This window comes from Rhinoderma darwinii, chromosome 1, assembly GCF_050947455.1.
Source record: "Rhinoderma darwinii isolate aRhiDar2 chromosome 1, aRhiDar2.hap1, whole genome shotgun sequence".
NCBI classification, from domain to species: Eukaryota; Metazoa; Chordata; class Amphibia; order Anura; family Rhinodermatidae; genus Rhinoderma; species Rhinoderma darwinii.
The window spans coordinates 24,086,560-24,111,283 of NC_134687.1; the positions used below are offsets into that span (position 1 = coordinate 24,086,560).

A 24,724-nucleotide genomic window follows, 5' to 3' on the forward strand; every position below is an offset into this window, starting at 1 on the left:
GCAGGCTGGGGTTTTAAGATGTGCTGTTCTTTTGAAGAAGCACCAAGAAACGGGCAATGTTGAGGACCATAGAAGCGGTGGTCATCCAAGGAAACAGTGCAGCAGATCAAAGACACTTTCGCTTACTTCCCTTCGAAGTCGGAAGATGTCCAGCAGTGCCATCAGCTCAGAACTGGCAGAAACCAGTGGAACCCTGGTAAACCCATCTACTGTTTGAAGAAGTCTGGCCAGAAGTTGTCATCATGGAAAAATTGTAGCCAAAAAGCCATACCTTCGACATGGAAACAAGGCCAAGCAACTCAACTATTCACGAAATCATAGGAAATGGGGTGCAGAAAAATGGCAGCAGCTGCTCTGGACTGAGGAGTTAAAATTTTAAATATTTGGCTGTAACAGAAGGCAGTTTGTTTGCGGAAGGGCTGGAGAGTGGTACAATAATGAGTGTCTGCAGGAAACAATGAAGCATGGTGGAGGTTCCTTGCAAGCTTGGGGCTGCATTTCAGCCAATGGACATGATGATTTGGCCAGGATTAATGGTGTCCTCAATGTTGAGAAGTACAGGCAGATATTTATCCGTCATGCAATACCATCAGGGAGGCGTCCGATTGACACCAAATTTATTCTGCAGCAGGACTACAACCCCAAACATACAGCCAATGTCGTGAGGAAATATCTTCAGTGTTAAGAAGAACAAGGAGCCCTGGAAGTGATCATATTGCCCCCACAGAGCCCTGATTTCAACATAATTGAGCCCGTCTGGGATTACATGAAGAGACAGAAGGATTTGAGGCAGTCTATATCCCCAGAAGACTTATAGTTAGTTCTCCAAGATGTTTGGAACAACCTCCCTGCTGAGTTCCTTCAAAAACTGTGTGTAAGAGTATCTAGAAGAATTGATGCTGTTTTGAAGGCAAAGGGTGGTCACACTAAATATTGATTTGATGTAGATTTCTCTTTTGTTCATTCACTTTGAATTTGTTAATTGATAAAAACAAAACTATTAACACTTCTATTTTTTTAAAGTATTCTTACTTTGCAGCATTTTTCCACAACTGCCTAAAACTTTAGCATAGTATTATATATATATATATATATATATACACACAAATATATATACATCTCTGAAATCACTGGCAATCAGCTGTTATTTTATGGGGGGAAGTAGGGTTTCATTGTGGGATGGTGCCATAAAACTATCTATGATCAAAATATGAATAATTATATCACTTTAAGTAATAAATCAGGTCTTACAAGTTTTGGTTGCTGCTGAACTGTTGGTAATGGTAGAAGACGGCAACAGCGGAGTGAGGACACAACAGATACTGATTCTCCTCCCAGCAGCGTCTTATGGTCTGGAGGATGTTGTCATCTGTGACTGAGCAGGAGTTCATCATTCCCAAAAGCTGTAGAAGATGAAGACACAAAATCTAACTCCTGTAATCACTGTATTATTATTATTACTATTAGTAGAAGTATTACGTTCTCAGTATTACAGCCCTCCTCCATTCAAGTGTGAGTTGATCCCCCACCGATCAAATATTGATGACCTATCCTGAGGATAGGCTATCAATTTGTTATGACTGGTCAACCCCTTTAAGAGTTTAACGTACTCCCGGTATTTGACATACATGTACATCATTGTTGAGAAGGTCATCCTGCACCATCAGCAGCGGTTGTCAGCAGTAGCATAAAGCTGACACCTTGCTGCAATGGCCGTGGATGATCCAAGCTGTTTAACCCCTTTGATGCCATCGTAGCCCCACTACATGAATGTAAAATGGCCATTAGCTTCTCAGGCTACCATATATATAGTGTGCTTCGGTAGTCTAAGACATGCCCAATGTGCTCTAGCATGGACCACCGCTGATGACGTCCGCACTGTGTCCATCCTGCATCTCTCCCCACGGGTCACTTGCACTGAGTTCCAGCGAGGTCTGCAAATCCAGATGCTGCATTTAAAGCTGAAGACGTAAAGAGCAAGACTCGTAAGTATAAACGTTGCTTTAATTCATGTGATTGTGTTTTGTTTTTTTTTTATGTGCCAAAATGAAGACCCGCTTCTTTTTAATGGCCGGCATATAATGATACATTTTCCCTGCAGGGGAATTGAGTGGCTGTCAAAAACTACCCCTGGTGATAATACCCAACCCGAAATGAGAAAAGCCGCCCTACGGCGATCAGCTGAACGCCTCACTGGCTTCTTTTTGAAAGGGGGTTGTCTTCATGAGATAACTCCTTCAATCTTAATAACTGCAACATGGAAGTGATGCACCACATGATCATTAAACGTGTCTTTTATCCGTTTCATATCAGGATGAAAGTTTTACTAGAGAGAGACCATTTTCCATTCAACACAAAATCAAGATGGACATGTGAGAGGGTCAGTTCTTAGCGTGTATGACCCCGCTCAAGGATGGCGTAGTTGGACACAGCCAGGGCCGCCATCAGGGGGTATTAGGGGTACTACTGTAGGGGGCCCGGCCAAACTTAATTGAAAGGGGGGCCCGGCAACTGCCGCGACTTGCTTTTGGTAGAAAAAAACAAGCCCCTGCAATGGGGAATGTTCTTTTCACCAAAACAATGTCGTGAGCTGCGGGCCCCCCTCTCGTCAAACACCGCCGTGAGCTGCGGGCCCCCCTCTCATCACCGCCGCCGCGCCTCGAAACACCGCCCGCTTGCGCGCGTACGAGCGTCCGCGACCGCGCACGAACGACCGCAAGCGCGCACGACCGCAAGCGCGCGCCCACGCGCGAACGACCAGGCGCGCCGCCGAGAGGGAGCAACACAAGTACATCGACGTGGAAGGACAGCCACACAGGGACAGCGGCGCACGGTCTACTTACCTGCTGGCCCGCCTCCGACTCCGCCTCCTCGCCAAAAGCCAAAAGCCACACTGCAGGTCCATTTTTTTTGCAGCGTGTGGATGAGATTTGTTCATATCTCATCCACTCTGCTGCGACTGTAATACGCTGCAGATTGTCCACAATAAAATGTGTTGCATAAAATCCGCAGCGTTCATGCCTAGTGTGTTCCTACCCTAAGGCCGGATTTACACGAGCGTGTGATTTTTGCGCGCGCAAAAACGTGGCGTTTTGCGCATGCAAAAGGTCCATAACAGCTCCGTGTGGCAGCAGCGTATGATGCGCGGCTGCGTGATTTTCACGCAGCCGCCATCATTATGACACTCTGTTTGTATGTTTGTAGCACGTGGTGCTTTTCTGTTTTCATTCATAGTTTATACGGCTGCGGAAGTGCTGGGCGTGATTTTCACGCACCCATTGACTTCAATGGGTGCGTGATGCGCGAACAATGCACAAATATCGGACATGTCGTGAGTTTTACGCAGCGGACACACGCTGCGTGAAAATCACTGACAGTCTGCACGGCCCCATAGACTAACATAGGTCCGTGCGAGGCGCGTGAAAATCACGCACGTTGCACGGATGTATTACACGTTCGTCTGAATAAGCCCTAACAATAAGGCCCAGTTCACAGAGTTTTTGGGCCTTGATATTGACTCGGACACTGCGTCAGAATCAGCACCAAAAAACTCCAAAAACCGCCTCCCATTGATTTAATCTGAAATCAATTGGAGCCAGTCGCGGAAAAAAGAAAAAGCAGCACGTCCTTTCTTGCTGCGGTTCCGTCTCTGACCTCCCATCGAAATCAATGGGAGGCAGAAAATGCATTTTTCGCTGCGTTTTTTGTCTGCTGTCCTCAATCGCCGCGGGCAAAAAACGCGGCAAGATAGTGTGGGCAGGTCAAAATCTGCCTCAAAATTCGGTGCACGGTTCCAGGCGGTCGCGGGTGCGCATGCGCGGGAGTTTGCGGGTGCGCGCGATCGGTCGCACGGGCGGCGGTGTTTGACGACCCCCATGCTACCCAGGGCCGCCATCAGGGGGGGTATTAGGGGTACTGATGTGAGAGGCCCGGCCAAAGCTAATTGAAAGGGGGGCCCGCAGCTCATGACATTCTTTTGGTGAAAAAAACAGGCCCCATTGCAGGGGCCTGTTTTTTTTTCTACCAAAGGCAAGTCGCGGCAGTTTGCCGGGCCCCCCTTTCAATTAGGTTTGGCCGGGCCTCTCACATCAGTACCCATAATACCCCCCCTGATGGCGGCCCTGGGTACCATGATATAGAACTGGACGGAGTACCGTTAACAGGCGGTGCCACGGTAGGGGGGCCCAGAAAATTTAGCTGTAGGGGGCCCTGAAATTCCTGATGGCGGCCCTGGACACAGCGGTTGTCAACAGAAACGTAACTCTACTCTCCTTTGGGAAACAAGAGTAAGGCCCCTTGCACAAGACCGTTGTGCCGTTTTTGACGGCATCCGAGTAGCACCCGATAGTCTTCACAGACCCATTCACTTTGACGGGTGAATCGGGTCCATGAAAAATGGTCCGAGTCGCCGATCCGAGGAAAGATAGAACATGTCCTATATTTTCTCGGATCACTGACGGGACTCGTAAGGCACACTTGGTCGTGTGCATGAGCCGTAATGGTTGCAACACGCCACACCGCTTGGTGGTTACAGAAGAAACGAACAAAGGTGGAGCTTCGAAGGAGGAGCTTCGTAGTTAAGAGGTTAGAGCACTGGTCTTGAAAACCCAAAAAAAAAAGAAAGGCTCATTTTTCCCTTTAATGACCGGGCCTGAAAAGACCTTAATGACCAGCTAAATTTTTCTGTTTTTGCCACTCTGCCTTTCAGCAGCCATAACTTTTTTTATTTGCTCATTAACGTGGCTGTATGAGGCCTTGTTTTTTGCGAGAGAAATAATTTTTTTTTCCTCCACAGTTTGGGGCTAAAATATATATTTTTTTAAGGCGTGAATATAGGAAAAAGCGATTCTTGGCATTGTTTTTCTTGTTCATTTTTTATCCCGTTCCTGTTTCATGCTAAATAACCCATTTTAATTAATTCTTCAGGTTATTACGGTCGTATAGATATCTAATATGTGTAGGTTGTTTGTTTTTATTTAGTGTAGGTGCAATAAAATATATATTTTTTATTGCTAAATTTTTATTGAATTATTTTGAAAAAATAACAAAACCAACAAAGGGAGGATACTCAACCTGAGGATCTCCCTAGGACATAAACAAAAAAAATAACACATACATTACAGAGATTCATAGGCATCAATCAAAATATACAATAGAGCAGCTCTGGTCTACATATAACATCTATATATAACAGGAGGCATCTTCATATGACAAGAGCCAGAGTGATACAACTATACTGGCAATGATCAGAGTGTCGACCCTATATACAGAATCAAGCAGAAGGGGAAGGTGGAGCTCAGATCAAATCTGGGGTTAAAGCAAATTGTCTCCAAGGTTTCCAGGCTCTTTCAAATTTAACTGACGAGAGGGTCCTAGTAGCCCATGCCTTCTCCATAAGGTTAGAAAACTGAACCTGATTAATTAATTCCGCCTCAGTCAAAGGATCCGACAACTTCCATTTACGCGCTATCATGAGCCTCGCAGCCGGTATGACGTAACTATAAGCCCAGAGGCAGGGAGAAGATCCACCCCCAGGAAACACAGAGCCAATCCAGGAGAAGCAGCTAGATTAGCTTTCAGAATGTTAGAGATGAGCCGGAAAGTGATCAACCAGAGGGAAAAAACAATTGGGCATTCCCACCACATGTGCATGTACGTGCCCTTTGCTCCACAACCCCTCCAACAAGACTCCAATACGGAGTCAGACATTTTAGCCACACGTACAGGTGTAAGATACCACCGGAAGGCAATTTTCCTAGACATCTCCCAATGTATCGAACTCTTATAAACCCGTCTCACCCAATCTGGAAGAGATATTTCTAAACCTAGATCACCATCCCATGTTGACATACACGGTAATTTAACATTAGGAGTGGGGGAAGTAAATAAGGCATAAAATAAGGAAATGCCCTTAACCTTAGGGAGTTTATTTGCATAAAACAGTATGGCTTGACGTGGGAGAAATGGGCTTGACACATCCACTGAGGAAAGCGCATGTCTGATACAGAGGTACTTATACAAATCTGTTCCAGGGGTACCATGACAAGCGGATAAATCCTGAAATGATCTAAAGGTAGAGTCGTTATAAACAGAAGAGATAGTCTTCATACCTGCAGACTCCCAGACATCGATATTAAGATTATCTAACAAAGAATACAAGTACCTAAGAGGCATATCTTTCAATGACCCACCCTCATCCGTTGTACGGCAGCAGAGCAGATAAGACCATGCTTGAATAGAAGCTTTTATCCCTAACAACGGGACCCGCGAAGGGGCCCCAAAGAAAGAAGCTTTGTTCAAGCAGGTTATGAGATAAGTACCCACCGCACACCGTTTTATCCCCGTCCAGCGCTTCCCATTAGCCGTCCACCAACTTTTAACTTGGTCTAAAATAGTCGCCATACAATACTTGTGCAAGTCCAGAACTCCCATCCCCCCTGATCGCCATGGTCTGATCAAAGTAGACATCCGAACCCTGGGGGGGGGGCTTTTTTTTCCAAATAAATTAGGACAATTCCCTTTGCAACCTTGAGATAAATGAGGACGGTAAAGGTATAGAGACCGTACTAAACATATATAGGATAATTGGTAAAATTAACATTTTAGTAAGCGCTATTCTGCCAGCCCAGGAGATAAAAGAAGTGGACAATTTCTCCAATAACTGCGGAACTCTAGAAACCAGTGGAGAATAATTATAGCAAAACAAGAGAGAACTTGGGTAGGCAAGCTTAATACCCAAGTACTGGAAATTATCAGCGTTCCATTTATACGGATACTTAACAGCTAACAACGAGTGGGTAGAGTTAGATATTCCCATATTCAAAATCTGAGATTTATTGAGATTAACTTTATAATAAGATACCCGACCAAACCCCTCCAGAGTGGCCTGCACTTCTACCAGGGATAACTCAGAGTGTGATAATGCTAAAATAACATCGTCCGCATACAATCCTATTTTGTGAATAGTCCCCCCCTACCTGTATACCCTGGATCCCCCCATTCTCTCTAATTGCAGCAAGAGGTTCCATCATTAAAGCAAAAATAAGCGGAGAGAGGGGACACCCTTGGCGAGTACCATTCAAATCTGAAAGGTAACCAGAAACTAGAACTCTAGCCGAAGGGTTGGAGTATAACGTTAAAATGGCAGATTTAATATAACCCGACAGACCAAATTTCTCCAAGATGTTAGAAAGGTGCATCCAATTCCCTCAGTCAAATGCTTTTTCTGCGTCCAAGGCTATTACTAAAGAAGGATTTTTTTTTATGCTCAACCCATTGAATTAGATCAATAAACCGTCTGGTACCATCAGGTCCCCCAGGTACAAAGCCCACTTGGTCGGAGGAGATAATGTCTGGAAAGACATGAAGCAACCTGTTAGATAACACCTTGGAGAATAGCTTAACATCTGAATTTAACAAAGAGATAGGTCTGAAATTGGCTGGGGTGTCAGGATCCTTTCCGGGTTTAGGAATAGTAACAATAGTTGCCGAGAGCATTTCTGCTGGGAAAGATAAAATATATTTTGTGCAAAATAATGCCTTTTTTTGGGACTTTTTTTTAAAAATTCCATTAAGGGATAACTTATTTTACTTGTAATATATTAGCATACTCCTGTATGCTAATACATTACACTGTGTCACTATAACACAGGCTGCTGTTAGTAGTGTGCCTGAACAGCAAGCAAACGGATCAGACAGCCCTGGGGTCCTTTGTAGGTCCCCAGGGATGACTGCAGAGGGATTCCCCGGTGTTTGAACGCATCACCGTAATCCCAGTGATGTGATCAAAAAGGGGAATTCCCTTTGATCATGCCGCGGTCACGGACCGCGGCAATCAAAGGGTTAAACAGCTGGGGTTGGAATGTTTTCCGACCCCAGCTGTGTTCAGGAGGCTTCTCTAGGATCAGGAGCTGTTAGTTACAGCTCCTGCCTAGAGGATGAGCGCTCAAACAAGCGCTCATCAGCCTGATCTACGGCAACGCCAAAAAACGTCGTTGTAGGCTGGGGACCTGCACTGCCTGCCGTCAAAAGACGATGGGCGGTCATTAAGGAGTTAATGCCTCTGATGCACCACATGACATCTTTAGTTTTCAATAAACACACCTTCCAGGTCTGTTTCAAACCAAGATGAAAGTTTTACCAGACATAGATAATGTTCAATTCAAGAAAAAATAAAGATGGATGCTTAAACTTCATATGTGATAAACTCTTCTAATCTTTCTATCTCTCAAAAAATTTCCATGGGTTGTCTTACAGGGTCATCTCACCAGGTTGTCTCAACACAACAACCAGGGGCGTAACTAGGAAAGACTGGGCCCCATAGCAAACTTTTGACTGGGGCCCCCCCTCCCCGGGTGTCACACAACCCCCCCCCTTGTAGATAGTGCTTTTTTACAAACCCCCCCTTTTGATAACGCCATACAGCCCCCCTGTAGATAACGCCATACAGCCCCCTTTGTAGATATCTACAGAGGGGGCTGTATGGCGCTATCTACAGAGGGGGCTGTATGGCGTTATCTACGGGGGGGCTGTATGGCGTTATCTACGGGGGGACTGTATGGCGTTCCCTACAGGGGGGGTGTATGGCGTTCCCTACAGGGGGGGGGCTGTATGGCGCTATCTACAGGGGGGCTGTATGGCGCTATCTACAGGGGGACTGTATGGCGCTATCTACAGGGGGGACTGTATGGCGCTATCTACAGAGGGGGCTGTATGGCATTATCTAGAGGGGGGACTGCATGGCGTTATCTATGGGGGGGCTGTATGGCGTTCCCGACAGAGGGGGCTGTCTGGCGTTATCTACAGGGGGACTGTATGGCCTTACCTACAGGGAGTCTGTATGGCGTCTGTAGGGAACGCCATACAGCCCCCCTGTAGGGAAAGCCATACAGCGTCCCCCCCGTAGGGAACGCCATACAGCGTCCCCCCCCCCTGTAGGGAACGCCATACAGCGTCCCCCCCCATAGGGAACGCCATACAGCCCCCCCCCTGTAGGGAACGCCATACAGCCCCCCCTGTAGGGAACGCCATACAGCCCCCCTGTAGGGAATGCCATACAGCGTCCCCCCCCCTGTAGGGAATGCCATACAGCGTCCCCCCCCCTGTAGGGAACGCCATACAGCGTCCCCCCCCCATAGGGAACGCCATACAGCCCCCCCCTGTAGGGAACGCCATACAGCCCCCCCTGTAGGGAACGCCATACAGCGTCCCCCCTCCCAAAAAAATGCGACCCACAGTGTATCCTAATAAAAGACATGTATCCCCTATCCACAGGATAGGGGATACATGTGTGATCGCTGGCAGCGATAGGGAGAACGGGGGACTGAAAGTCCCCTGAAGTTCTCCATGACAAACCTCTGACTTCCGGTGTCTGCGCAGCTCACTAAAAATGAAAGGAGCGCTTGTCACGCATGCGCACAAGCGGGACCGGCGCTCCATTCATTTCTCCGGAGCTGCCGACACAGACCACGGAAGTCCGAGGTTTGTTATGGAGAACTTCAGGGGACTTTCAGTCCCCCGTTCTCCTTATCGCTGCCAGCGATCACACATGTATCCCCTATCCTGTGGATAGGGGATACATGTCTTTTGTTTACTGGAAGAGCGGGGAGATACCTCCCTGCTCTGCCGTAGTGATCAGTGGCGTCCCGCTGTAGCAGCCATAGCGGCTGCTAGCGGAGCCTCCGGCCATGGTGGGGGCCCGTGCCGGCGGGCGAAATGGGCCCCCTCATGCCACGGGCCCCGTAGCAGCCACTACTGCTGCTACGGCGGTAGTTACGCCACTGACAACAACCCTTTTCCGTTTGTATCATGTAGGTTAGGATCGGCGAGCGGTTTAAGGGGTTGTCTTTAGGATGCAATTTGCCCTGTAGGTGTTGGATTAAATCCCACTTCTAACAGCCCAGTTTATCTTTATTGTTGCTCAATCGGGGGAGTTTGTCAACTTTTCTACGCCAGTTTTCTGGCGTAGAAAAGTTACAAATTTCCTTTTTACGCTGCCCTCACCACTTTTGCACGAAACTCTAGTCTTAGTAAATCTGTATATGTTTTTTCCCCAATTCAGTAGCAAAGAGATAAGATATTGGGACAAATTTATTAAGATGCGTGCGCCTCAATAAATCTGTCTAATTTGGCCGCGTGGCACAACAATCGCAGCTGTGCACCACAATTTCACCGCATAGATCGCAGCCATGTACCATCCATTCCCCCATCGGACATAATATAAAATGTATAATACTTGCCTCACTGCTCCTCTTATTTCCTCTGGGTCCCCTCAGCGTCAGGGCCTTATATAGTTACATAGTTACATAGTTAGTACGGCTGAAAAAAGACACATGTCCATCAAGTTCAACCAAGGGAAGGGAAAAGGGAAGGAAAAATGTCTACACATAGGAGCTAATATTTTTTTGTTCTAGGAAATTATCTAAGCCTTTTTTGCAGCATCTCCTGTCCCTGCTGTGACCAGCTCCTGCGGTAGGCTATTCCATAGATTCACAGTTCTCACTGTAAAGAAGGCTTGTCGCCCCTGAAGCTTGAACCTTTTTTTCTCCAGACGGAGGGAGCGCCCCCTTGTTTTTTGAGGGGGTTTTACAAGGAAAAGGATTTCACCATATTTTTTGTATGTACCATTAATATATTTATATAAGTTAATCATGTCCCCCCTTAGTCGTATTTTTTCAAGGCTAAATAGGTTTAATTATTTCAATCTTTCCTCATAACTTAAATTCTCCATGCCCCTAATTAGCTTCGTTGCTCATATGCGACATACCACTTAACATCATTGGTGCTGTGTCACGCTGCACAGTGTCAGTAAATTGTATTGGCCACGGCCAGTAGTGAGAGCCCGAGGGGACAATGGAGGGAAGGTGAGGTGAGTATACTTTTTTTTTAAATTAATTTATTTTTATTGTTCAATGGGGGTGTAATCAGACAATGGGGTGTAGAAAGATCTGGGGGGGAAGGTACAGGGCTTGGCACAAGTCTCTACTTTGCTGCACGCAACAGCATGAAATCTGGCGTAGATTTCCGATATGACTTGCGCCAGTTTGCTGGTGTAAATTATAATACATTTGGTTGCTCCGTCTCCTGTTTGCAAGCCATGCCGCCCTTTTAAAAAAGTGCCAAGGGCAGCGTAAAAACTTTTGGCCACTTTTGCACACCAGAAAAAACTGTCTTAGAAAGGTTGATATAACACACACACACACACGCACACGCGCACACGCACACACGCGCACAGTCCCGCACCCCATGATATCTTCGGACCTCAACAAAAACGTACCTCACATCTCTGTTTCAAGCAGGAAGAAACAATCTCACCGAAGAGAAACCTTGTTGTATCTGACACATGATCAGGATGGACACTTAGACTCCATATGCAAGAAGCTCTTCTAATCTTTCAATTTTGCACAAATTTTACTTTTATGTCTCACCGGGTCATCTCGCAACGAGCACTGGGCTTGTAAGGCAGAGGTTGAGTGTTTAAATCCCACTTCTGATAGCACAGTGTTACTCAACGTCTTTCACCACATTGATACCGAATGAATATTAGAAATTCTGGCAAAAAACACAGTTCCATAGCAAAGCAGGTTCCATAGCTCAGGGGTTAGAGCACTGGTCTTGTAAACCAGGGGTCGTGAGTTCAAATCTCACTGGGGCCTTACTTCTTAGTCTAACACCAATGGTGATATCTCGCTTTTTACATTCTGAAACATTTTTTAGGTTCAAGCAACACAAAACTGCAACCGGGATTACACATTATGGGCCAGAAAACATGGTGAGAACAGGCACAGTCCTGCATCACTGGACAAGAAAAGTGTTCCATTGTTCCTATTTCATGCCTCCAAAATTAGACTCTTAAAATGACTGATTTTGCGTTCAATCCTTTAAAATTTGCCCTCACGCGTAGGTCAGCATGGCCAGATGGAATCAGACTTCGTTGCTCGGGCAGTTCAAATCCCACCAGGTCCTTACCTCTATGGGTATGTTTACACAGCAGAATTATTTTGCCAAGCAAAATCCGCCGTGTGAACTGACCCTTAGGCCTCATGCACATGACCGTAGCTGTGTGCACGGCCCGTGACTGCGGCACGAACAGCCGCGGATTGTCATCTGCCGGCCACCCGCAAATCACGGACCGTGCACACATTGATTTCAAATGCGGACATGTCCTATCTTTTTGCAGTCCAGGCTCCCGGCCAGTGCACTGACCATGGAAACCACGGTCGTGTGCATGGGTCCATAGCAATGCATGGGTCCGCACAGATTTTCTGTTGAATTGCACAGTTCCTTGATGGGTTTAGTTTCCTAAATGGTGTCTTTTGAGGGGTGCTTTTTTTATATTTTGGCACCACAATACCTTTCTAAACCAGAACTTATGCCTAAAAAACATACGAAAAAAAGGAAGCACCAAAATCCACAAGGTGCTCCTTCATTTCTGTGGCCTGCGCTTGAGACAAGTAGCACACTAGGGCCACATACGGGATATTTCTAAAAATTGAAGAATGAGGGGAATTAATAATGACTTATGTTTTTCTGCTAAAACCTGCTGTGTTACAGAAAAAAATGGATCAAAATTGAATGCCAGCTGTATGGAGGATATATAATTGTCTTTGCTATTTAAACTCTTGTAACAAATTCTCCCGTATAGATATGGTTCTAGTCGATAATACTTGTATGTGAATGATTAAAAAAGTAGAATATACAACTAGAGGGATCTCAGATCATTCACCTTATAGTTGTTCAATTTTGTCTTTTTTCAAGGGAATTTCCTAGAAGCTTTAGGATACATTGGAGCTCAAAGAACTCTCTTCTATAAATGTCGATACTACAAGCAGAGTTCTTCATTTAAGCATCTTGGAGTAAAGGTTTTCAGAAATGTATGTTTAAAGGGAAGGTGTCATGATTTATTTTATTTTTTTATTATACTGCTTTTAATAAAATATAAACCAAAATTTTATTTATTAGTGTTGTCACGTTCTAATTTTTACTGTGTTCAAACTTTTTCTTCACTATGGGGGATGCCATTTTTTTTTCATCTCTGTATGTGTCGATTAACGACACATACAGAGATGGAATACGGCACATACAACCCCATAGAGAATGCGAACGGCAGCCGTTCCATTCTCAGAAGCGTACGCCGTCTGTGTGGGAACGTTGCATGCGCCGCTCCCACCCAGACCAAAACGAAGCTCGTTCGCAGAGCGAAATCCGGCGCCATTTTCATGTGGACCGGACGCCACTGTCGGACAGTAAGATGACGACTTCCGGTCACGGCTTCCGGCCATATGTTCAGGTGCAAGAAATAGGAGCGTAGACCGGCGGTGGCAGGTAATTTATGTTCGTGTATGTGATGTGTGTATTATGTCCGTGTGATACTGTCTGCTGAGCCCTGTATCGAATCCTCCTACACTGTGCAGTCGCTCAGAAAATGGCGGCACACAGTGTCGGAGGTTTGAGGATTCAAACCCGTCCTTCTCCTGGCACTAGCCAGAAGAAGGGAGGGGGGATTGTGTGAGCACACTAGAGGAGAGTGTGTCCACCCCAAATTTCCAGCATAAATCAATGAGGTTGCTTTACCACAGTGACCATGCTGCAATTTTGGGAACTGCTCCCTCTAGTGACCAGCACATGGAAATGTTATAAATTAGAATCTAATTTATAATATTTCCTGACTTGTGAAAAACGTAAAAAAATTAAAACAATGTGTAATCACTCAAATACTAATTGTTCAACAGAAAAAAATAATCTAATTCTTATACAGTACAGTAGATTACAGCAGCATATCTTCCCTTTCATCTTACCATGGCTCGCCTCATTGTTAGACTCCTGCCAGGCTCCACTCCCTATATCCCCCTCACTGCTAACCTTGACATCTCAGTGGCAGTCTACAGGCTCCCTTGCTTGTTGATCAGTTCGGATAACATGGGTTGCACCCCACCTTCTCTGAAAGTTGTCCTTCTCCTTCATCCTCCCTGTTTCTCCCTCCTTTCTTATGATGATCCATGGTATTGGAAATGCTCCTCCTGCTCTCTTTGCTCCAATGATGAGACGCAATGCTAGCAGCTTCTGTCCCCTGTTGCGCCATGCAAGTCTCCTCCACTCTTCTGTCCAATGATGTGGCACGGACGCGCGTCGAGATGATTTACTGCGCATTTAAGCCCAGTTTTAAAGGGGTTCCTACTGAAAATTAGGCTAAAAAAGTGGTCGTTGGTCAGAACAGAGGGTGGTCATAGAGTATAATGGAGGTGTATTCCTTCACAGAAAAATGAGGTCAGAATAGGAATGGTGTCTTCTGGTGAAGTTTCACTGATACATATTTTTATAGGAGGCCTACAGCAACATTAAAGGAGCTGCAGGCCTTTCTGGTGGGTACTGGTTGTGTAGTGTATGTGACAACAATCTTCCGTATTCTTCATATGTCTGGGCTGTGGGGTAGGGTGGCAAGACGGAAGACTTTTCTAACAAAGAAAAACATCCAAGCCCGGCAATGTTTTGCAAAGACCTACATCAAGTCCGCCGAAAGCATGTGGGAAAACGTGTTATGGTCTGATGAGACCAAGGTTGAACTATTTGGCCATAATTCCAAAAGATATGTTTGTCGCAAAACCAACACTACACATCACCAAAAGAACACAATACCCACAGTAAAGCATGGTGGAGGCAGCATTATGGAGCATTTTAACAGGGCTGTGTAGACTTTTTATATCCACGGTATATATATATATATATAAAATATGCTCTGAACTACCACTACTTCCCTGAAAAACAAGGGTCTATTTGTGAAGATGTTTGTCGTTTGCTTTTTTAGATTATGTTTGGACTATTACCTGACTCTGTCTTTGGATCCCTGCCTGCTCTTTATCTGTCTTATCGTGTTGCGCGCACTCCCCCCCCCCCCCGTGAGGAGCATTTAAGGTGAAGATTGTAAAATCCTTTAGACATTGCCCCAGGTTTAGTCTAGCCAAATCCAATAGTGACACGCTCCTGTCCCGAGGGCTGGCCGTGACAATAATGTCCTATGACAATGGATTAATACTCTACCCGTAGGTGCAGCTCATGAGGTAACTTGAGCATTTTCTTCTCATTAAATTCATTCATCATTTCTTTGATTTTCACACCGTCAGAATCTGCAGCCAACCACAAGATGCGCTCCATGTTGTAGGGCTCCTGTAGTAAAAATAAGGGATCATATCGTATGAGCGATTAACAGCAGCAGAGCATTGCACCTATGTATGAAATGAAAAATCAATGGTGGTACCATGATCCTACCTGCACCCACAATAATAGAAACAATAATAATACGAAGAATATAATATTATTTTTAGATAAAATAAGAACAAAAATACTATAGTATAGTAATAATAATTATTTATGAGCCAGAGCGAAGAGCTGTTTAACGCCTCGTTTTAGCGGGAACGCTCATTTGCCCAATAATTGGCCTGTGTAAAATGGCCTTTAATCCTGCTTGATAAGAGAGCATTATAATATTATCTTTATCATTACATCTCAGTTACATGAGTGCTTTGTGCTATACTCATTTGTTAAATATGAAACTTAAATGTATTATTTATGTTTGTTACTTAAACGTTTATTTTAAACTAGTAATAAAATACAAATTTGTTCTCCCTTTTTTTATTAACAATATATTTTTATGTGCATGTATATGTTTAGTTAATTTTGTCTACATTTTGGGGAGGGAACAGGCACATTCTTTGCCCATGGGCGCTCTGCAGTCTGTGTCCGGATCTAATTTTAACACTATAGAATAGATTAGCTGCCACTAGATCGATACAATAGACGAACAAAGTAGGCTACGCTTGTAATACCAGGGGGTAAGAGTTCACTTCCTCCGCCGGTAGTCCTGCAGCAAATACAAGCAGAATTGATAAGACTTAATCACGACCTTTGAGAACATCTTGATCAGAATAAACTCTTGTCCATTTTAAAGGACAAATGATACTGGCCAGGAATGTCCAAGACAGTAGAGGAAGTTACCCAGCAGTGCCTGGTGTGTGCTCAAGTGAACCCAAGAGCACCAAATTTAATGCCGCTATTGCAGCGGGTTCCTCCAGCGGACCACGGTCTGCAATATAAATCGACCATTAACAATAGGTAGCTGCAATAGTTGCTATGCTCTGTTGGTTTAGGATGTCTTCTCCAAATGGGTAAAAGCCATCCCAATGGTAAACGATTCGGCTGCCACTACTGCTGGGGTCCTTTCGGAGCAGGCTCTCTCACAATGGGGAGTACATCCAAGAAAATGTCACAAAGACGAAAACCGTCTTTTGGAGTCTCATCGACCAAGCAAAAAACACCCAAGACCTCCCAACTCAATAATATACAGATAGAGTTAGGTGAGGTGGGGTGGTAGGTCGAAGGTGGATCACAGATGCCATACCTCATAACATACACAATACCAGGTGATAAGGGTAGGCATGATAAATATCTTATCCCTTAGCACTTCCCAAAATTAGGAACCAGAAATGGTGAAGTGTAAGGATCATATGAGAAGGGTATGTCTCCAGTTTGTGATACTAGTGTGAGCATGATTTTAGGCTGATCCAGGCTCTTCTGGGGATCGATCAGAACCCACATTTGGTACAGATAAGATATCACTTGTATTGTGAAGTCTTCTCGCAGTAGAATGTTTAGAAGGTAAAGAACTAGAACAATAAAACAACTTTACATTAGTACAAGGACAGTGCTATTTGTATGGGTTCCAGAGGGAAGGTTTTGCAAATGGTGTTTTTCAACACCATACCCAGGGGCGTAGCTAGGGGGGGGGGCAGGCGGGGCATGTGCCCTGGGCGCAACTTAGAGGGGGCGCCAACGATCAGTGTCGGCGTCCTGCCTTCTAGGTGAGCTTCTGGCCTCAGGCGCAGGGCACAGCAGCTAAGAACTGCCGCCCAACTGTAACAGCAGCTGTAGTCTGTGCTGCTAACAAATCTCCCCCTCCAGCCCCCCTCCCTACTCTTTACACACCTCCTCGGGCTGCTTCTGTTATCAGTCGGGACTTCAGGGAGGGGGAGGGGAGACTGTCTGCGGCACTGTGTCGGGCCATCAAGCTGCAGAATTCCCTTCACAATTATCCTACATAAAAGGTAAGTGCATGTGAGGTTACAATGTGTACTTTATATGTGTATAATGTGTGCATGTAATGTGCATATTTGTGATGTGTACATGTGTGTGTGTGTGTGTGTGTGTGTGTGTGTGTGTGTGTGTGTGTATATAAAGTGCATGTGATGTGTACATGTGTATATATAGTGTGTGATGTGTTCATGTCTGTATATATAGTGTATGTGATGTGTACATGTGTATATATAGTGTGTGATGTGTTCATGTCTGTATATAGTGTATGTGATGTGTGCATGTGTATATATAGTGTATGTGATGTGTACATGTGTGTATATATAGTGTGTGATGCGTTCATGTGTGTGTATATATAGTGTATGTGATGTGTACATGTGTATATATAGTGTATGTGATGTGTACATGTGTATATATAGTGTATGTGATGTGTACATGTGTGTATATATAGTGTCTGATGTGTACATGTGTATATATAGTGTATGTGATGTGTACATGTGTGTATATATAGTGTGTGATGTGTTCATGTGTGTATATATAGTGTGTGATGTGTTCATGTGTGTATATATAGTGTGTGATGTGTTCATGTGTGTGTGTATATATAGTGTGTGATGTGTTGATGCGTGTGTATATATAGTGTGTGATGTGTACTTGTTCATGTGTGCCTATGACTTTCAACGGAATTGCTGCAGTAATTTTCTGTTTCGTGTGTGGACAAACCCTAAATCCGCAGTATAAGGGCTTCTCCACACGTATTGGAATTGCTACAGAAAATTTCTGCAGCAACTAGTAGAAATTCTGCTGTGGAAAAACAGCACCATTTCTTGCGTTTTTTGCTGCAAAAAATGGTGCGGATTTTGCTGCGTTTTTCACAATGTTGGGAGATGGTGACATCTCTGAAAAATGCAGCAATTCAGTCCACTTTCCGCAGCAGGAATTGACATGCTGCGGTACGAAAAATACGCACCGCAGGTCAATTTCTGGTCCGAAATTTTACGCAGCGTGTGGATGGCATTTGATAAGTATCACCCACTTTACTGCTACTGTATTTTGCTGCGTATTTAAATACGCAGCAATTCCGTTACGTGTGGACAAGCCCAAATGCAGTAGCAGCAGAATGGATGAGATTTGAGCAAATCTCACCCACACGATGAGCGGGAATAAGGCTCAGTAATTGACCTGCGGTCCGTTTTTTTAATCCGCAGCATGTTAATTGTATTTGCGTAAATGCTGCTTATTTGTTTCGGGTTTTCCTCATTTAATTCAATGGGGAAGTAAAACTTGCATCAAATAGCAGATGTTGTGTTTTTTTGCGGCGGAATTCTGTTTCTTTTTCCGGGCCGGCCTCCTGGGATGACGTTTCATCCCATGTGACCGCTGCAGTCAATCGGAGGCTATAGTGGTCACATGGGATGAAACATCATCCCAGGGCTGCAGGACGTAGGAGGGAAGCATCACCATGCTAAGCATCCATTTTTTTTTCTGCTCAGTTTTCCGCAGCGGCCATTCCTTGCCGAAAACCTGCACCACAGGGCAGTGCTATTACACAGCGTATCTGCCCTGTGTGAACATACCCGTACAGTATATACATATAGTATCTGCTGTCTTACAACGATACAGCTGCAAACCACGTCAACATGCTGCATTCCCACGAGTCAGCGCAGTTTTCAAATGATTGTTAATGTCCATGGAGTTTTTTGCAGACATCATTTAAAAACTGCACCGACTTTTGGTAAAACTGCATGTGCTGCGTGTTTTACTGGACAATGTTTGTTACGATCTGATTGTTTGCATTAAAGGTTATGTACACCATTGAAAGGGATTTTTTTTTTTAAATGTCAATCAGTGTGTTTTGTGCAACTATAAAATCTTTTTACTTTTTGAGATACAGCTGCTCTGTATCCTGTGTACAGAGCAGCTGTATCTTACGCTGAATCCTGAACTTGTCAGGTTTGTGGGACTGATGGGTTCAGTGTCAGCGGGTCCTGTGTGTCTCTGACACGTTGGATCCACCTGTAATACATCACATGTAAGTTAGATGTGATAGATTACAGTCGACTACTCTATTGATACCGCCAATAAAACGGAAACCTTGTGAAACGGAGACAAACAGAAATCATTAGCAACGGAAGCGTTACCATTGAAATGGTAACGGAAAGCTACGGTTTCCGTTTGGTTTCCGTTCGTGGGTTCCCCTGACGGAAAGGTCTGACGGAACCCATGAACGGAACCACGACGCAGGTGAGAACGAAGCCTAATTATTACTGTATGATCTTTACAGCTGGTGGAGGGTACTATTTTTTGGGGTATATGCAACTCCCAGTATAGGATTACCATTATTCAGGTCATACTGGAAGCTGCTAACCTGACTTTGCAAATGATCTCTGTACTGAAATGTATTTGTACTGAGCTTTGTTCTGGTGCTGTATATATATATAATGAGCTTTGTTCTGGCACTGTATATATGTAATGAGCTTGGTTCTGGTTTTGTATATATGTACTGAGCTTGGTTCTGGTGTTGTATATATGTAATGAGCTTGGTTCTGGTTTTGTATATATGTACTGAGCTTGGTTTTGGTGCTGTATATATGTACTGAGCTTTGTTTTGGCGCTGTATATATGTACTGAGCTTGGTTCTGGTGCTGTATATATGTAATGAGCTTTGTTCTGGTGCTGCATATATGTACTCAGCTTGGTTCTGGTGTTGTGTATAGAACTATATTGCTTGTAAAATGTACAAAAGTTTTTATGCTCTAGTTACATAAAAAAAATGTGGAAAAGAAATGACACGTCATTGATTGGTAGAGAAAACAAACATGGCGAGGGGGAAGGAGCTGACAGGAAAGAGGTTGGGGGGGGGGGCGCCAAACTGAATCTTTGCCCCATGTGCTGGAGAACCTAGCTATGCCTCTGCGATACCCAGTGGAGAATGTATACGCCATACAACATGACTCTACCACAAGGTATATAAAACATTTTCTTTACTCAGACCTGACCCACCATTTGTATTCTTATAGGCAAGTGGCTGCAAATACAGCAAAGGTGTTGTGAACCAGAGAAGTAATTCTCAGTCCTGAAGATGTCACAAGGGCAGAGTATCGTGGGTTGTACACCCTCAAAGCCATTTTCTTGAAAAACAATGGTCAGGGTGGCTTGAGAGTAAGGAGATATTTTGACAGACCCATACCTGTAAAGGGCACCCTGAATGCATATTGTATGTTAAGGGATTCCTATATGTTATTCAGTAGGGAATAAAAATATGCACAAAGACACAGTACAATCCTGCTACCCAGAATCACTGTGTGTATATATATATATATATATATATATATATATATATATATACACACACACACATTACCGTTCAAAAGTTTGGGGTCACCCAGATAATTTTGTGTTTTCCATGAAAACTCACACTTATATTTATCAAATGAGTTTCAAAATGACTAGAAAATATAGTCAAGACATTGACAAGGTTATAAATAATGATTTCTATTTGATATAATAATTTTCTCCTTCAGACTTTGCTTTCGTCAAAGAATGCTCCATTTGCAGCAATTCCAGCATTGCAGACCTTTGGCATTCTAGCTGTTAATTTGCTGAGGTAATCGGGAGAAATTTCACCCCATGCTTCCAGAAGGCCCTCCCACAAGTTGGATTGGCTTGATGGGCACTTCTTGCGTACCATACGGTCAAGCTGCTCCCACAACAGCTCTATGGGTTTGAGATCTGGTGACTGCGCTGGCCACTCCATTACAGATAGAATACCAGCTGCCTGCTTCTTCCCTAAATAGTTCTTGCATAATTTGGAGGTGTGCTTTGGGTCATTGTCCTGTTGTAGGATGAAATTGGCTCCAATCAAGCGCTGTCCTCAGGGTATGGCATGGCGTTGCAAAATGGAGTGATAGCCTTCCTTATTCAAAATCCCTTTTACCTTGTACAAATCTCCCACTTTACCAGCACCAAAGCAACCCCAGACCATCACATTACCTCCACCATGCTTGACAGATGGCGTCAGGCACTCTTCCAGCATCTTTTCAGTTGTTCTGCGTCTCACAAATGTTCTTCTGTGTGATCCAAACACCTCAAACTTCGATTCGTCTGGCCATAACACTTTTTTCCAATCTTCCTCTGTCCAATGTCTGTGTGTTTTTGCCCATATTAATCTTTTGCTTTTATTAGCCAGTCTCAGATATGGCTTTTTCTTTGCCACTCTGCCCTGAAGGTCAGCATCCTGGAGTCGCCTCTTCACTGTAGACGTTGACACTGGCGTTTTGCGGGTACTATTTAATGAAGCTGCCAGTTGAGGACCTGTGAGGCGTCTATTTCTCAAACTAGAGACTCTAATGTACTGGTCTTGTTGCTCAGTTGTGCAGCGGGGCCTGCCACTTCTCTTTCTACTCTGGTTAGAGCCTGTTTGTGCTGTCCTCTGAAGGGAGTAGTACGGTGTGTTGTAGGAAATCTTCAGTTTCTTGGCAATTTCTCTCATGGAATAGCCTTCATTTCTAAGAACAAGAATAGGCTGTCGAGTTTCACATGAAAGCTCTCTTTTTCTAGCCATTTTGAGAGTTTAATCGAACCCACAAATGTAATGCTCCAGATTCTCAACTAGCTCAAAGGAAGGTTAGTTTTATAGCTCCTCTAAACAGAAAAACTCTTTACAGCGGTGCTAACATAATTGCACAAGGGTTTTCAAGTGTTTTCTCATCATCCATTAGCCTTCTAACACAGTTAGCAAACACAATGTACCATTAGAACACTGGAGTGATGGTTGCTGGAAATGGGCCTCTATACACCTATGTAGATATTGCATTAAAAACCAGACGTTTGCAGCTAGAATAGTCATTTAGCACATTAACAATGTATAGAGTGTATTTCTGATTAATTTAATGTTATCTTCATTGAAAAAAACTGTGCTTTTCTTTAAAAAATAAGGAAATTTCTAAGTGACCCTAAACTTTTGAACGGTAGTTGTGTATATACATATATATATATATATATATATATATATATATATACACTTTTTCTGCCTGTTCTATTGATTTGCCTATACTGATAGGGCTGGAAGTCGAGGCCCTCGGGTTTGCACCCACGCATCCGCTTCTATTGTGCTGCTCTCCTTGGAGTTTTGTGTATATATATGTTTTGTGTATTTTTGTCGATGTGTTTTACAAAAGACTTTTAAAAAGTACATCTAGACTTTCTAGGTGTAGCTGCGTGTCCGCCTATACATAGGCATACTCAGTAAGGACATGTGAGTACCACAGTGAGTGTCTGTCTGTGTATGTGTGTGTGTGTGTGTGTGTGTGTGTGTGTGTGTGAGGGCAGGTATATATTTGCAGCCTGTGGTTATCCCCATTTACATGTGTACCCTGCACGTGTCTATGGATGAGTGGAGAGATAAGCGGTTTATAAATGAGTCTCTATATGCACATGTACCTATGGTATTTTTTGGCATATGGGAGGCATCTGTGTGACATGTGTTTAAGGTACGGGTGGCATAAAATTTCACTTATGACCACACATTAGTGCCTGGATAGGTAAGCCCTGCAGTTCTACTCCACTGTGTATTTTTTACTTGGTTACCAGTACGGCCCTGGTTGCAGTACGTAAGGCAGGACTAACCACCATCTTCACATCATCTAAAGCTCCTTCCACATCTCCTCGTCATCCTGGACCTTCATCAATCTTTTCAATTAAGAGGACATCTACAGAAGTACTACAAAGGCTAAGTGCATTTTAAGATGGTCCCTCAATTTTCACAGGAGAAAGCGAGGCTTTCAAACAAGATCAGGATCGTAGCTCTAGCCGCAATCTAGCATGCACTAGAGCAATTTGTAGCCAGGATTTCTCAGGTATGTCCTTGACTACTGAAGTGCTTCCCTGCCGAGACATATGACTTATGTCCTTGGCAGGGAAAGGGTTAAATGATATGTAAACGGTTTAGTCATCACTACCTGAATATCCATTGCAGAGGCCCATGTCATCTGTGTGTCCGCAAGGGAGAAGTCACCATGCTGTATAGTTCGGTGAATAATATCATTACTATTCACTACAGCCACCAGCTGGATTGGCAGGCCCATCTTCTGTGCGATACACCCCGCTGAGAGAGAAGAGAGGAAGAACATGTATATAACTTGCTGCAGCGTCATAACTTAAGAATGGTGAGGATAATGTCCGCTTGAACCCTTCATTTCTCTATACAGTCGCTAGGCAGTAAATCTAGGCCATATCACCATTTGAAATTTAACAAAATGTTATAGCCAATTTTTAACATGATGAGCTTTCATTTAAAGGGGATGTTCACCTACATGTATATCATTTTTCACAAAAAGTTGAGTCACTTTGTAAATACATTGCATAACTTATCTTGTATGGATATCAAGCTACAGTATGTATCATACTCCAGAGCAGAATTCACAATTTTGTTGGTTGTCATTGAGAACGGTCAACCTGCTTGTTGTCAGACACACCTATAAAAGCTTATCTGAGCTTCTGAAACACAGTGGAAAAGATTTCCATAGATCAGATTATTGTACAGTGCCTGGTGTAAAGACCTGACTTCCCAGAATGCAAATCACCAGAGCAGACTTTGAATCAGTAAGGAATGCAGAGTGATTTCAGCTTTGAAGCCAGCAGAATAGTGAGTGCAGCTCTGTAATATGATACAGAATGTAACTCAGGATCAGTACAAGTTAAGTCATCTAATGGATTTAAAAAGTGACTTAATTTCAAGTAGATAAGTTCTACATGTAAACCGTAAATGGTGGCCAGCATGCCCAGATTATAGTGACTGTGGCAAATGCCCTTGGGCTTCCACAGCCTGGGAGTCTAAGGAATCTGCATAATTCCATATTTAAGAAATCACAAAAAAAAATCAGTTGATTAAAAAAATTACACAGTAAATTGTAACCTTTAATTAATATATTGGGATAAAAAAGGGAAAATTATTATCCCGCCAAATAATTATGCAAAAAATAATAAGGCTACATTCAAACGAACGTGGCCAACCTGGGACATAAAAAACTTGAGTTTTCCACGTCCAAGGTGCACCTGTGTGGGAGGTGTGGTCACAGATCCCCCTTTGACTACAGTCTATGGAGGGATGCGTGAAGCGCAAAATAATAGGACATGTCCTATTTTGTCACTGACCCTTCACACGCTCCGTTGAAACAACGATCATGTGAACGGCCTCATTGAAATACCTGTGTCCGTGTGCCGGTTGTTGTTTTAACTGCCGTCACACGGACGTGATACACTCTCGTCTGAATGAGCCCTAAGGGTGAAGGATTCCAGGAGTGGACTAGCCTGGAGAGCCTCCCCGTGAATTGATGGGTTATCCTCTCCTTCTCTGTCCTACATACGGTAACCTGGGTTGTATGCACCTCAACCCACATGATACATTGGTTTTATTTGCCGTTGTACATTGCTGATAATCTTGAACCAGTAGGACTTTTTACATTCAGCTCTGTTGCATTATGTCTTAGAAGTATTGATCTTATTTTTTGACTATTTCTTTTTGACTACTAGTTTTTTTCCCTAATAAACCTGACGATTTTCAGGGGAAACGCATTGGAATGCAGTTTATTATGTCTATCTTTTTAAGTCAATCAGAGCCACCTCCCTAGACGTACTTATTTAT

The 24,724-nt window shown here is 43.9% G+C and overlaps 1 protein-coding gene and 1 non-coding gene across 4 annotated transcripts in view; one reads left to right on the top strand and one right to left on the bottom strand.

The window, feature by feature from the left end:
- The window catches only part of THNSL2 (threonine synthase like 2), an 88,352-nt gene that overhangs the window by 11,973 nt on the left and 51,655 nt on the right, over positions 1-24,724 (bottom strand). For 2 of the 3 annotated variants that reach the window (XM_075848810.1, XM_075848809.1), the window contains 3 exons: positions 23,040-23,185; positions 15,037-15,162; positions 1,252-1,403 (listed from right to left, as the gene is read on the bottom strand). In XM_075848810.1, coding sequence (XP_075704925.1) covers positions 1,252-1,403; positions 15,037-15,162; positions 23,040-23,185 — 424 coding nt within the window. The remainder of the gene's footprint in view (positions 1-1,251; positions 1,404-15,036; positions 15,163-23,039; positions 23,186-24,724) is intronic. The other variant, XM_075848811.1, reaches the window with a different exon arrangement.
- Positions 11,582-11,654, top strand: TRNAT-UGU (transfer RNA threonine (anticodon UGU)). Its single transcript has one exon. It is a non-coding gene; the product is annotated as a tRNA-Thr (tRNA).